The 13,141-nt window shown below is 36.3% G+C and overlaps 1 protein-coding gene across 2 annotated transcripts; it reads right to left on the bottom strand.

The window, feature by feature from the left end:
* Positions 1-653: 653 nt before the first annotated feature.
* Positions 654-10,992, bottom strand: LOC149189949 (hexose transporter). 2 transcript variants are annotated; one of them, XM_089411986.1, is made up of 3 exons: positions 10,612-10,992; positions 4,248-4,437; positions 654-820 (listed from the first exon to the last, which is right to left on the bottom strand). In XM_089411986.1, the coding sequence occupies exons 1-2, from the start codon at positions 10,684-10,686 to the stop codon at positions 4,258-4,260; spliced, it is 255 nt and encodes an 84-aa protein (XP_089268112.1). In that variant the 5' UTR covers positions 10,687-10,992; the 3' UTR covers positions 654-820; positions 4,248-4,257. The 2 variants fall into 2 exon arrangements, with proteins under 2 accessions (XP_089268112.1, XP_089268111.1); XM_089411985.1 differs by lacking the exon at positions 654-820 and having other exon boundaries at positions 3,953-4,437; positions 10,612-10,991.
* Positions 10,993-13,141: the final 2,149 nt, after the last annotated feature.

Genomic DNA, 13,141 nt, shown 5'->3' with positions numbered 1-13,141 from the left:
TCCTTTGTGAAAAAGTCGCCAAAAAGTCGGGGGATTAAATCGTTTAGTTCAAAAAATCGCGTTTTTAGGATTAAATCGGGATTTTTTCGAGACTTTTTCCACACTGCCTTAAACCCTTCGCAAATTATTCAAGTCCAGCTCAAAGACGCACTTTTAGGGTAAAACAAAAGCACCACCCCAGGGGGGTTCCCTATTAGGAGCCAATGTCTTTTATGTCCAACAATTTTCGGAAGGACAAAACAGAAAAATTTATGGTTTTCAGTATGTTTTTTATGGTGATTTTCAGTCAATGAGTGCCTTATCCAAAGGTTATGGAGACAGGATCAATACTAAGTGATTGGAACTTGACTACAATACAAAAAATAACTCAGTAAACATATTAACAGCACTGTTTACCAGCAGTGACAGATTTGAAATTGCGCTTACAACCAAGTACAGATGCTCAAATAAATACAAGAGCACAACCACTAGGTACTTGGATCAATATGTGACATTAAAACAGAACACAAGAAGCAATAGAACAGTCTTCTATTGAATAAGAATCATGAACATTACATATCCTAGTTTTGATATCAAAACAGCTTAAAGAGGATAGATGATTCTCTCTTTTCAGAGCTTCATTTGCTAGTGAAACCCACCATGAACAGTAAAATATTATGTCCCAGAAAAGAGAAGACAAGAAGTGCCAAAATAGCAGCTTACATGAAAATATAGTGGCTTACATGAAAATAACAGCCCTTATATTATATAAATCAAAATTTCAAATCTGCCCACAGCTCCTTAACAGCCACAACAATAGCTTAATGGTCTTCTCACCAAGCTGAAATCACAAATTGCAAATGAGGTAAAGTCTCTTTTTTATAGGCTTCATTCCTAACTACCTGATGAATAACATACTCACAGAATGTGCTAGAAACCCTTCAAAGTACACTGGCCTGTTTTGACTGGATAAGGGATTTGAGAAGGTCCACAATGCCACGTGTCAAATTTTATATCTAGAGCACTCTCTAACTTAACCACTTTGACCACTTGAAATATTTATAAATTTCTCCACAAAGAGAAATGGTTACATTAGATCCCTTGAAGCTAGGACACCTCATTGACAGGGTTCTTTCCTCGATAAATATGGCAATAAAATATTATAAACCTTCTTTGGATGATAAACATTCCTAAAATAGACTTTTTCCCTTTGAAAACGGTGCTTATGTGAAAACATGTCTTGGTACATGCCTCCACTTTGGCTTGTAAGTGTGCCAAAAGATTATATAATGAAGTCAGAAGAATCATGCCTCTAGATGTGTAAATCTGCCTTAATGTGTAAAGCACTCTCAATATAGAATTTGCATGAAAACATGTAGAATGCCCCCCAAAGGTAAGACTAGCAACCCATCATGTGATTTGTCTTCCCCATAGCACTAGGAAATCATTGTCATGCACCATTAATGCCCCTTAGGTGGTGTATGACATATACCTTGGAGGTCTGATACTTGACTTGACAGTGCTCGAGTTGTGAAGCATATCTCATGGAGGTTGATTGTGGACCTAGGTACATATGTTGAGGCAAAGCATTGGAGCAAGTAACTACCTTGGCACACATGTTGAGGAGCATTGGGCACACTTCAAGGAGGAGCACCTCACATGAGGACTCTTGGAAAATCAAACCACCATGCAAAAGGGAGCATTCGGCTAAGTGCTTGTTGGATAGCACATCATCTTAGAGGGGCATTAGGCCCAAAAGGGCATCATACTTACAAGGCACAACAATTTGAGGTTCAGTAAAACATTAGTGTGACACTTGTCATCCTATAGGGCACTCTATGTGGGGTTGCCTTGTTGACTTAGGTCTAGGGTTACTTGTGTGGACCTAGTCCATGTTTTGTGATGGCCTCCGTCACTCATTTTATATAAAGGGAGTAGAGAGACTTTGTCATGACTCACTATTGATGTACTCTATTCTATCTTTGTAATTGTCTTGGAGAAGTCTTGTTGGGAGAAAGAATTTGGGTCTATGTTGTAAGCTCTATACAAGACATGAAGATGAGTGCTAGCACTAGGCATGAGCTTGACTCTTAGCACTTACGTGATGCATGAGAAGACCCTGGGTTTATGTGATGTAAACCCTAGAGCAAGAAATTAGAGTGCTACAGGAAGAGGAGTCCTAGAGCTTGGTGTGGTGCTTAGCTTGAAGAAAACTTGGAGTTTATGTTGATGTGCTTTGGATATTCCTTTGTAACATTGTCTGGATGTCCTCGTGCTTGTGTGATGCAAGAGAAGAAGACCTATGGTTTGTCAGATGCAAACCTTAGAATGTACAAGAAGCTTGGAAGGCTAGTGCTAGGGTTTGTCTCGTAGCCTTTGTACTTGTTTCATGCAAGAGGGCCTAGGGCTTGAGTAATGTTAACCTTGGAATAAGACATGAGCACTAGAGGAGTTCAGAAGACCGTGAGCTTGTGTGATGCAAGCTTGGAGAATCTCCCAAAAATATGTGTGATGCAAGCTTGGAGATCCTGAAAAAAAGTCTGGTGCAAATGGCGGATCAAGGGTGGACTTCTTGGTGTTGATGGTAGCTTGTCAATGAGCGTTTGGAGAGGCCAGAAGTAGATGCCTTGCTAGGCAATATTTGCCAGTTACAGTTTGTTGTTGATGGTGGATGCCTTGGCTAAGGCTTGGAAGCATTGGAGAGGCTTAGTTTGTGATAAGCTTCAAGGACAATCTTGTACCAGCTTGTCATAAATTGTTGGTATGTACTTGTATCTTCATTTTGTTGTAATATGAAGTGTACCTCTGCTGTTCAAATATTGTGCATTGCAAATCTCAAAATCAGATTTATGTTTTTCATGTTAATGGTCAGTTTCTAAGGCTCTCTGGTATGCTGATTTATCATGAAAAGTTAAAAGATTTGTTAAGTGATTTAACAAGTAAAAAAGACCTACGGGGGCATATTTATGGCTGCAATAAATCTGTTGTTATAAAGTATTTTCCAGATCTGATTTGTGAAAGGGATTGAGCCCTTAAGGCTGTGAATCTCCTCCCCTTGAAGTGCATTGTTTTGATGGTTGTTTTATGGAGCTGCCTAGTGATTTTGGCTGGATGAAAATGAAATATATGCTGCTATAATTAATATTTCAGATTTCAGTCATGCATAAGGCTGAAAGTTCATACGAAACAGATCCAGGGAACGTCAAGAATTGAGCTGAAATCTTTGAGTTTGTTTTAAGCATGGACTCTTGAAATTTCCACATATAGTCTGGTACAAATGATATGTTTAGGTAGTCATTTATCCCATGGAGGTCAACTTAGTGTTTGTTCGACTCTAGACCAAGGCCTTAGGCAACACTTCTCATGCATTTCTCTTCTCAAATTAGGATCTTTCCTAGTCCAGCTTATCAGTGGCAAATTTTCATAGGATAATGCAATACATGTAAGGAAAGCTTGGTAATCGTTGCATCCTTCTAGCATCACTGTACTCCTAACCATTCCAGGATATTTTTAGCTGCATGCCTCAGGTTTCTTAAATTCTATTCTTCTGTCCCTCATCATTAGGCTAATGATGACTAGTAGACATTCTAGTCAGCATAAAAAGACAATTACTCAGTAATCGTTGCATCCTTCTAGCATCTCTGTACTCCTAAGCATTCCAGCTGGGGTGTTTTAGCTGCATGCTTCAGTTTCTTAAAGTCTATTCTTAGTTCCCTCATCATTAGGCTAATGATGATTAGTAGACATTCTAGTCAGTATAAAAGACAATTAATCTGGTAACCAATTAATGTACAAATCCTTAAGATGGCTATAGTATATTCAATGTTATATCAATTTTAAGAGCAATGTGTCAAAGGCATCTAATTCTGTTACTTAATAGCTGCAATTACATGACTTACTTGAGGCAAAACTATAATGATGTACTTGTTTATTTTAGTTTATAAAATTTAACCTTGCAGTATTTCAATAGCAATGTTACCAACTCAAAAGAACTTTAGATAAACGACAGTGAGAATAAGTTTAAAGGAAGATACCCTAGCAAAGAGCCTCAAAATTCAAAGAACGTCAAGTTGTGTAGTGTAGAAAAGGAAAGGTGAGGAAACTTATATGCCCTAGAATGGTAGCTACACTGTCTTATCCACTTATTTAAGCACAATCAGCTACTCAAGTGGAAAACTGTGTCAAACTGCTACCAGAAGAACAAAGTTGAAGCTGATGAATTTCAGATAATAAGCTATAACAAATAAAACAAGTAATAGCTTTGTTACAAGATAAGCCTCATTCAAGGCGCTCTGCATCATTTCCTTGATATTCCGATATCAGTTGATTATCATTAAATTCCCCTAGGTTGTCCTCCGATAGATCATCTGCTTTCTTCTTAACCTCACTGCCTTTCTCCTTAACACCACCAAACTTCTCCTGGAAGGAAATCTGCCTCTGCAACAATGTCATGTGTGCCTGCCAAAAGTATGGACCCTATCATTATAGAATACATATATATCTATGTAAAATAGCATCTGATTTAATTTTCCTTTCCTGGAGGTGAAGAATAAGTGACAATAACATCAACATTTTTTTTTTAAGACTGATATCAAATAACACAAAAATAAAAAATGCTCCAACAAAAATGCACGAAAGTAGCAATATATCAGAGACTGAAACGCCATTGACCTACTCTTTAGACCTGCAAAAAGAACTATTTCATTATAAAAAACAACACAAAAATCTTCCATACGCCACCGTTGTTATCAACCTGAGATCTAGTTTTTAGTTGTTCCACTCTCACAGTTTTCCCATACATTGGCATTAAATTGCACTCAACATTCTGAGAAATGTAATGACGTCACAAGAGAAGCTAATCCTCTTTTATTGTAATGTGGAAGACTCATTAATCTTGTTTAGGGATATGCTTTCTTATCGTTGTGATTTCACACATATGGTCTTGCAAAAGAGAAAGCAATTTTGAAAATAAGTTGATAGTTAAAGTCTGCAAAGTGGGAATCCATTCAAAGAATGGTAGCCTGAATTGATACTTGCCACTCAAACACCATATAGAAAAATATAAATCATGCTATTGGAAAGGGAAAATGAAGCTCAGTCATTATAAGCTTGCGAAATACCTATAGATACAAGTACTATATTGAGCAATTCAAAGGTCAACATTAGATCATCCCCAAGAGAAATTTAATCCAAATTGCAGATGACACTTGCCCAAGTAGTGAACTTAAAGTCAAAATGATGGTGAAAACACGGCCTACACTGCAAGAAGCTTGACAAATACCTACAGATACAAGTACTATATTGAGCAATTCAGAGGTAATCATTAGATAATCCCCGGGAGAAATTTAATTCAAATTGCAGGATGACATTTGCCCAAGTAGTGAAACAAGTCAAAATGATGGCGAAACTACAGCCTACACTGCAAGTGAATACAACTCCCTTTTGATTCTGAAGAGATGATGATTCTAGCTTTAATTCCAGCCTCCAGGCTGTACCTAAAAGATGACAATTACTTGATGTTATTGTTAAAATTATACAGCAGGCATCCAACCAGCTCACAGCTGACAGTCTTTATTTTTGTTTTATTTATAACAACGTCATTGGAAGCTGAAAGACCACATTCTATAGAAGCTAAGAATTTCAGCCCTCCACAGTTGTGTGTGTGTGTCTGTTTATAGTGCATAATAAATGCAATGCTGCATACTTACTGCATATGTTTCCTCTGGTGTGGCAGTCTCTCTCCCTCTGTGCTGTAGCTGTAATTTTTTTCTTTTCTTTAACATGGTATCAAAGCCTGTCCAAGGGGAGAGAAAAAGGCATTTGTGTGAGGAACCAAGATAGCCAGGAAATATTATGGAAGTTCCACAGACCCACCTGAGCTACTTTGCTCTTCCTCGGTTTTGGCCCTCCTCTTCGCACTTCGTCTTCTCTTGTGATCCAACTCCTCTTCCTTCTTATGATGCGAGCTTGTCTTCCCTTCCTCCTTCGTACACTTTCCTTTACTTATTTGGCACTTAGCTTGTAATGTGTCTTCTCCTTCACAACCCTACGTTAAAGTGATCGCACATACAATGTTACTTCAGGTCGGGCTAACCTCCGGCTCGTCCCTAACTCACTTGCCCACCACTCCGTCACCATACCCGTTTGCATGTTACTCGAACCCACGACACCTTGGGCCAATATGTGTGCTCGGTTATGACAATTTGGTTGACTCGTCTTGGGATTGCATGTATTGGTCGAGTTGCGCCCTTGTGGCGCTCATGCCACCAAGCCCATATGCGAAGAAACCCCAACTTCGGTTTTTCAACACCCATGTTGGTGTGCTCTCACCCAACCTCCTCTTTCGTCGCATTTCTTGCAATATCTTCATCATATTCTTTGAGATGGGGATGTCACCCATGGCGGACACCTCAGTTAAAGGCATGCCCAACTCTAGGGCCTAACAAATATAGATCCATATCGAGGAGCTAGGCCTAACATATATGGATTGGACAACCACCAAGCCACACTGAAATGTGGGCACCTAATAAATGCAGGGTTATATTAAAACTATCAGTCTTGAAAACTCAAAATGAAAAAGAAAGTACAAAACATTAGTTCTCTTAGATTGTCCCTTGAACATTTTGTGCTAGAGAGCACATATACACAACCAAAACAAAGAATCTCATAAATACACCATGAGGTGGCAAGAAAATCAAACTTTAGGTAATCTGAATACCATACTCGACTCATGTACTTCCCAAAAGTCTTTGTCTTTAACATTAAATATTTTAGTAGTTTACTAATACAAACAACTGAATTTTCTTGGCAAACTTCAATTATCTATTAGTTGTTGTTAGGTTAAATTTGACATGGTGAAAGAGTCAAAGAGTTAGGGCAACAATGGTGGTTTTCAGGCCCACAATTTTGGTGAACCGTGGTATTAGACCCTGGATTACATGTAATGAAGCCTCTAAAAGGCTTGTGGATACTCCATTGTAATGTGCTTCAAGCTAAGCAGTGAAGGCTCACTTGGTCAGCTTGGCCTCGTTTGGTCAAGGGAATAGTAGATCTATTGGTTGGTTTTTCCTGTAAGGATTTTCTAGGATAAATGGCATGTGATTTATGAGTGAATGTGTCTATAATTTGTTATAATTATTTTTCTTTCGTGTTTTTGATCCTAACAATTGGTATCAGAGCATGGGTTAACTTGAACTCTTTCACAAGAGTGGTATGATGCTTAGAGCCATGTATGAGTGATATATCAATGGATAGATCTCTTAAGAGAAAAGCGCTAGATCATTAGCTTGCATGATGTCACTAATCTAACTTGGAGGTTGATGAAGCAGCAAAGGGATGTGGAGATCCATAAGGTGGCAGAGGCAACATACAACCAGAAGCAACTTAGTGGCAAGCAATGTTGAAGCCCTTTGCTACCACTATTTGCGGCAAACTTGAAGATGATAGTGCCGATTTTTTCTCAAGAGGAGTGGAAGTGTGTCTAGATGATGATCCAAAATGATCTAGTGAACAATTAGGGTTTGGAACTTGTTTTCACCGATGTGTGGCAACTAGAGGAATGGAGGTTCATTAAAGAGTATTAACTTATGTTGCACGAGTTTCCGGTACGCGGGTACTTTGGGTACGGGGGAACAAGTATCCGGTACAGCTAGAAGCTTTGCCCAAATTTACAAGAAATGTCAAGTTGGGAGCGGCAATAATATAATATATTAAAATTTAATATATATTAAAAATAAAAATAAAATAATTTATTTATTTCCATCCAAAATTTGCCAATTAAATTCCATTTTGCAGATTCCATCTTGCAATGAAATATGTAAAAGATTGAACTTTGAAACAATGCCAGAAAAAATCAAATATTAATCCATCAACAATTTGCCAATGAAATTCCTTGCCAGCAAAGAAACATGCAGAACTCCCAAACCGAAAAAAAAAAAAAAAAAAAAAAAAAAAAAAAAAAAGGCTATTATTACTTGATTATTATGTGATTTCATGCAACACTATATTATATTCAACTTCGAAATTCAAGTTTGGAAATTTATAAAATGAAACTGACTAACACACTACTCTTTCTCTTTCTGACCATCACTGTAATTTGTTGAATCTTATCATTAAAGCTTCAAGATAGACTTCAAGAAAGTAGACTTATTTGCAATTGTTGAACTTCAAGATTTGCAACAGAAGTTGCCAAGGAATGACTGGAAACTGTCTATATTTTGTTGAAACCTTTGCTACATCTCCACGTCTCTGTCGCTTTACAGAGCCCATGCAGTCCAGCCCCCTGACCTGTCATGTATCACTTAGAAAATAAACAAATGGTACCTTCTCTGCTCAAAATAGGTACCTGAAAGGTGAAAATCTGCTCAAAATAGGTACCTGAAATGTCAAAATATGTTGTAGTGAAGCTCCCGAAAAGCTCCAAAGTACCCTTTGAAGCTCCCAACGATTTTGGAAAGTTTCCTATCAGCTCCCAAGCTCCCAGGAGCACGGGAGCGTGGGGTACATGCTCTCCAATGCCTGGGAGCAGTACCCATGTTACTATGGTATTAACTAGTAGATCACAAAGATAAAGGGTAGATTGCGACAAGGAAAAAAGCAATTTGATGCGAGACTGGTAAAGTCCCTTGGACCCAAGTGTTTGCCAATAATTCATTAATTTTTCAACCATGTATAATGTAATCAATTTTGGGATAGGCCCTTTCACTAAGGTTTACCATGTAAAATGAACATGGGTGACAACAATTACGAGAGCTAGAGTTGTCTATGACCAAGGGTTTTGATAGGTCGAGGAGAGCATTGAGACAGTGTGAAAAGGTAAAAATAAAATAAAAAGGAAAAGAAAAAATTAATAGAGAAATTTTTAATTGCATGTAATACCATTGTAAACCCTGGTTAGGCATGCATACCCTTGATTTAATTATTGACAAAGTCTGGAGATAAACCTAGGTGATGAGGGGACATGCCGATTCCTTAATAACCTAGTTATAGACTTTGAGGGTGAGCCCTGGATGTGAGTGGTGAGGCCCACTGGGCTAGTTGGCCAAATTTGGTCAAAGGAAACCCCAAATCAAGTTTAAAGGGGGAAATGTTTGGTTAATTTTGACTCTATGAAAGCCTCAAAGAGTTAGGTCAATACGGTGGTTTCCAAGCCCATGGCATTAGAGCCCGTGGATTACATGTAATGAAGCCTCTAAAAGGCTTGGGGATATTCCATTGTAATGTACCTAGAGGTGAGTGAGTAAGACTCACTTGGTTGGCTTGGCCGTGTGTGGTCCAAAGAATAATAAATCTATTGGTTGGTTTTCCCATAAGGGTTTTCTAGGATAAATTGTGTGTGAATTATGTCAACATTTTGCTATTATTTGTCAAAATTATTTTTCTCTCGCACTTTAAATCCTAATATTTGCAACTCTTTGAGGATTCTAAAAGCTTTCTCCAAACTGTTGAAAAGGGCATATAGGAAGGACAATTGGTTTACAAATAAATGGAACCTTCCTTTTCACCTTTCTAAGGAGATCCACTTGTAACTAGGAGTGCTCTCTCTTTTCTTTAAATTATGGAACCCTCACCTTTACCAATTATTGAGGAGGATAAATGTGATTGTAAACTCTTACTTTCCTTGCATAATGGAATTAGGTTGGTCTTTATTTTCAGCCTTTAATAAACAATTTATTATAAGATGTGTATATTCATGACATCCGATGATTAGATCAGTTTTGATATTCCATTTTATCATGATCCATGCAAACTTTGAAGTGAATCCATACTCTTAAACTACACATTGAATTGCATTCACTAAGCGTTACTTATTTTTCACACTGGTCAACAATTGAACTTCTTTCCAAAAGCTTCATGCATTATCTAGCTCTCATATGTATTTGGGGTGAAGTCATACTCCGAAAAAGTTTGTAAGCGACCGGTGTGAACCTCCCAATCCAAAATGAGAAGGTGGGGGCCTAATAAGCATGGAATTACAGTTAAGCCCCGAGCTTGGCCAGCTCAAAAAATAAAGAAAAAATTAAGCTCCTCTTGCATCCCATTAAATACTTGTAGAACTCCCACGTGAACTTCCCAGCATCTCCCACACACCGCTAGAAATTAAAAATGTGCTTAACAGAGATCCCCCATCCTAATAAAAACTATTGCTGAATATAACTGGATACACTAACCCTAAAATTGACCTAAAGGGTAAAACCCTGGAACTGGTCTAAAATTGTGCTCACATGGCACAGTTAAACTGGAAAAGAAGAACAAGCGTCTCTTGACAAGCTAAAAAATCGATCCTTCAACTTGCTTGTGCTTTGAACGTCTTCTAATTTTACATTGCAACTTTCAATTTGACATTCCAATTATTCATTTCATAAAACGAAAAACACAAGTCCAGTAAAACAGCATTTTCATACATCCACAAACTAGTCCCCACAGACGCGGAGACATAACAGTAGATAGTCATAATTTAACAAAGAAAAGGAAGAAGATATTGCTCAACACAAAACTGGGTTTCGTTCTAGATTTCAGATATATTGATCAACCAATGCAGGTATTGAAAACTCTGGATGTCATGCAGGTATACAAACTGTGTATGTCAATATGGGGAAAACCCAACTTTAGTCTGTGAAAATTGAGATTTACCTGGAGCGCAGCAGCCCAAGTGATGAGGAATGTTGCAGCCCAAAACCTCTTGTCTCGTAAAAACTTGCGTTCCATATCCAGAAGTAGAACTAACAGGGATACTCGATGGAGTATTCACAATAAGCTTTAAGATTTCGACAGCAGAATATCAAATTTCTTGATTACAAACTTCACAATTTAAAGGCAGTTAAACACTTCCATCACCAATTCAGAATGAATGAGCGAAATGGTTTTTGACGGCAACAAGGATGTGATCGCAGTCGTGTTTTTACACTTTCAATTTGACGCTGAGTTTGGCCAATTAACTGGATTGTTCTACGATTAATTAGAGAATAACTGAGTAGAAAGAGGGGAGATAGAAGCTCTTCCAAAATGTTAACAATATTATATTTATATTTATGCGAATTAAATAGAGTATATCTGTGTGAGTTAAGGAGATAGAAGCTTTTTCAAAATGTTGTGTTGGAAAATTTATCAGTATTGTATATTTATGTAATAAAAAAATGATATAAGCTTTTCAAAAATTTCCAAAGGAAATTTTATCACTATTATAATTTTATGCGATTAAATTTTATTTTCCATAGTATTATATATTTAAGTATATTATAATTTTATGTTATTAAATTTTATTTTTCATAGTTATAAGAAGAATTTTGGCGTAAATCACATATAGAAAGATTTTTGTTGACGCGTTTCGAACCAACCAGTGTGGTTCATCGTGAGGACAAGTTGAAGACCAACCAGTGTGGTTCATTGTGAGGACAAGTTGAAGAAAAAGATCCAGCAATTGCATGTTATATAGTCTGAGCAGAGCCTCCAACGGCTATCCTTGACCAACGGCTAATTTTGACTTAGGGACCAGGGTCAAAAAGTCAATTTGATAATTTAAGGAAGTTAGTTATATTCGGTGACCATACCTTAAATATATATATATAAATTAATTTTAATGGTATTAATAGTTGAAAAGGAATCTTTTGATAATTAAAAATTAAAAGTTATTTTAATTTAAATGGGATTTAGTTATATGGAAGACCTTACTTCTAATATATATAACGTAATAGTTAGTTAGAATAACTGAATATTAGAACGAGAGATTAGTAATAAGTTAAATAAAAATAAATAAAAAATGAATTAATTAATTAATTAATTAAATAAATAAATTTAATAAAGAACGTAGCTGGAAAAGGTTAAAGTTAGTTAAAAATAAATAAATTAATTAATTAATTTAAAAAATAAAAAATAAAAATTAATAATAATAATAAATAAATAAATAAAAATAAAATAAAATAAAATAAAAATAAAATAAATAATACAAATACAAATAAAATAAATAAATAAAAATAAAATTTATAAAAAATAAAATAAACTAAAAAAATAAATAAATAAATTAAAAATTAAAAAAATAAAAATAATAATAAATTAAATTAAATTAAATTAAATTAAATAAATAAATAATAAATGATAAAATTAAATACATAAGTAAGTTTAAAAAAAAAAAAAGAGAAGGACCAGAATAAAGACCATTAAAAAACCCAGAGCAGGAAGGATAAACCCTAGGAGGAAGGAAGGCTCCAGGGGGAATAACGAAAGCTTGAAAAGGATAAAAGGGGAGGGGGGAGGAAAAGAAAGACTAGGACGAAAGGGCAGGGATCCAACAGCTACTGATCTTCCAGCCGTCATCTCTATTGAGATTGTTAGGCCTTCTTTCAATCTCAATAGCTTCCCTGAATTTACGATGATGGAACTGAGCAACTTTGGCAACAACCTTGGCCTCCTCTATGCAAACCTGATGTTTGGTCTTTTCCACGTGCTCTGCTAACGCTGAAGACTTGGTTCTCCCATGTCTTAGGTCAGCTGCATGCTCGCTAATCCTCTGATGGATGGAGCGCCCTGTTTCCCCGATATATGGGGTCCCACAAGAGCAAGGGATCAAGTAGACACCCTTCATGTCCTTCGGGTCAACAGGATCTTTCACCGATCGAAGGGAATTACGAATGGTGTTGAGGGGCCTGAAGGTCGAGGGAATATCATACCATTTAAGGATCCGAGCAATTTTTCATAGTATTAAATATTTAAGTGATTACAAAGAGCTTTTTGATGTCACTTATCTGTTTTTATATGCGGAGAGAATATTCGGTATTATGTATTTAACTAAGATATGTTTTGAGAATTTTTAGTATTATGTATTTAATTGAAATATTTATGATGTATATAGATTTATAATTCTTTTATTATTTTGTTTGTTAAGTGGTTTGAGTTTATTACTCAAAATTATCTTGGGATGTGTTTGGTCTCGGCCGCACCAGCCTTTAACATGACTGAGTTTTTGCCTATGGAGTTTCGAACCAGTGACCTTCACATCACGGAGTGACTTAACAGTACACTCCATCACAGTCTATTCTACGTTTTGTGGACTTATATAAATTTATAATTTTATAGTAATAATGGTATAGTTTTTTATATAATAATCTAATGTTTTTGTTAATATATTAAAAGGGTATATTTATTTTTAGTTGTTAAAATTAATGTA

The sequence above is a fragment of the Pinus tabuliformis genome, chromosome 3_1 (genome assembly GCF_031772625.1).
Source record: "Pinus tabuliformis cultivar Carrire ecotype Pingquan chromosome 3_1, CPIR1, whole genome shotgun sequence".
Classification (NCBI taxonomy): Eukaryota; Viridiplantae; Streptophyta; class Pinopsida; order Pinales; family Pinaceae; genus Pinus; species Pinus tabuliformis.
This window is presented reverse-complemented; position numbering and strand designations above follow the sequence as displayed.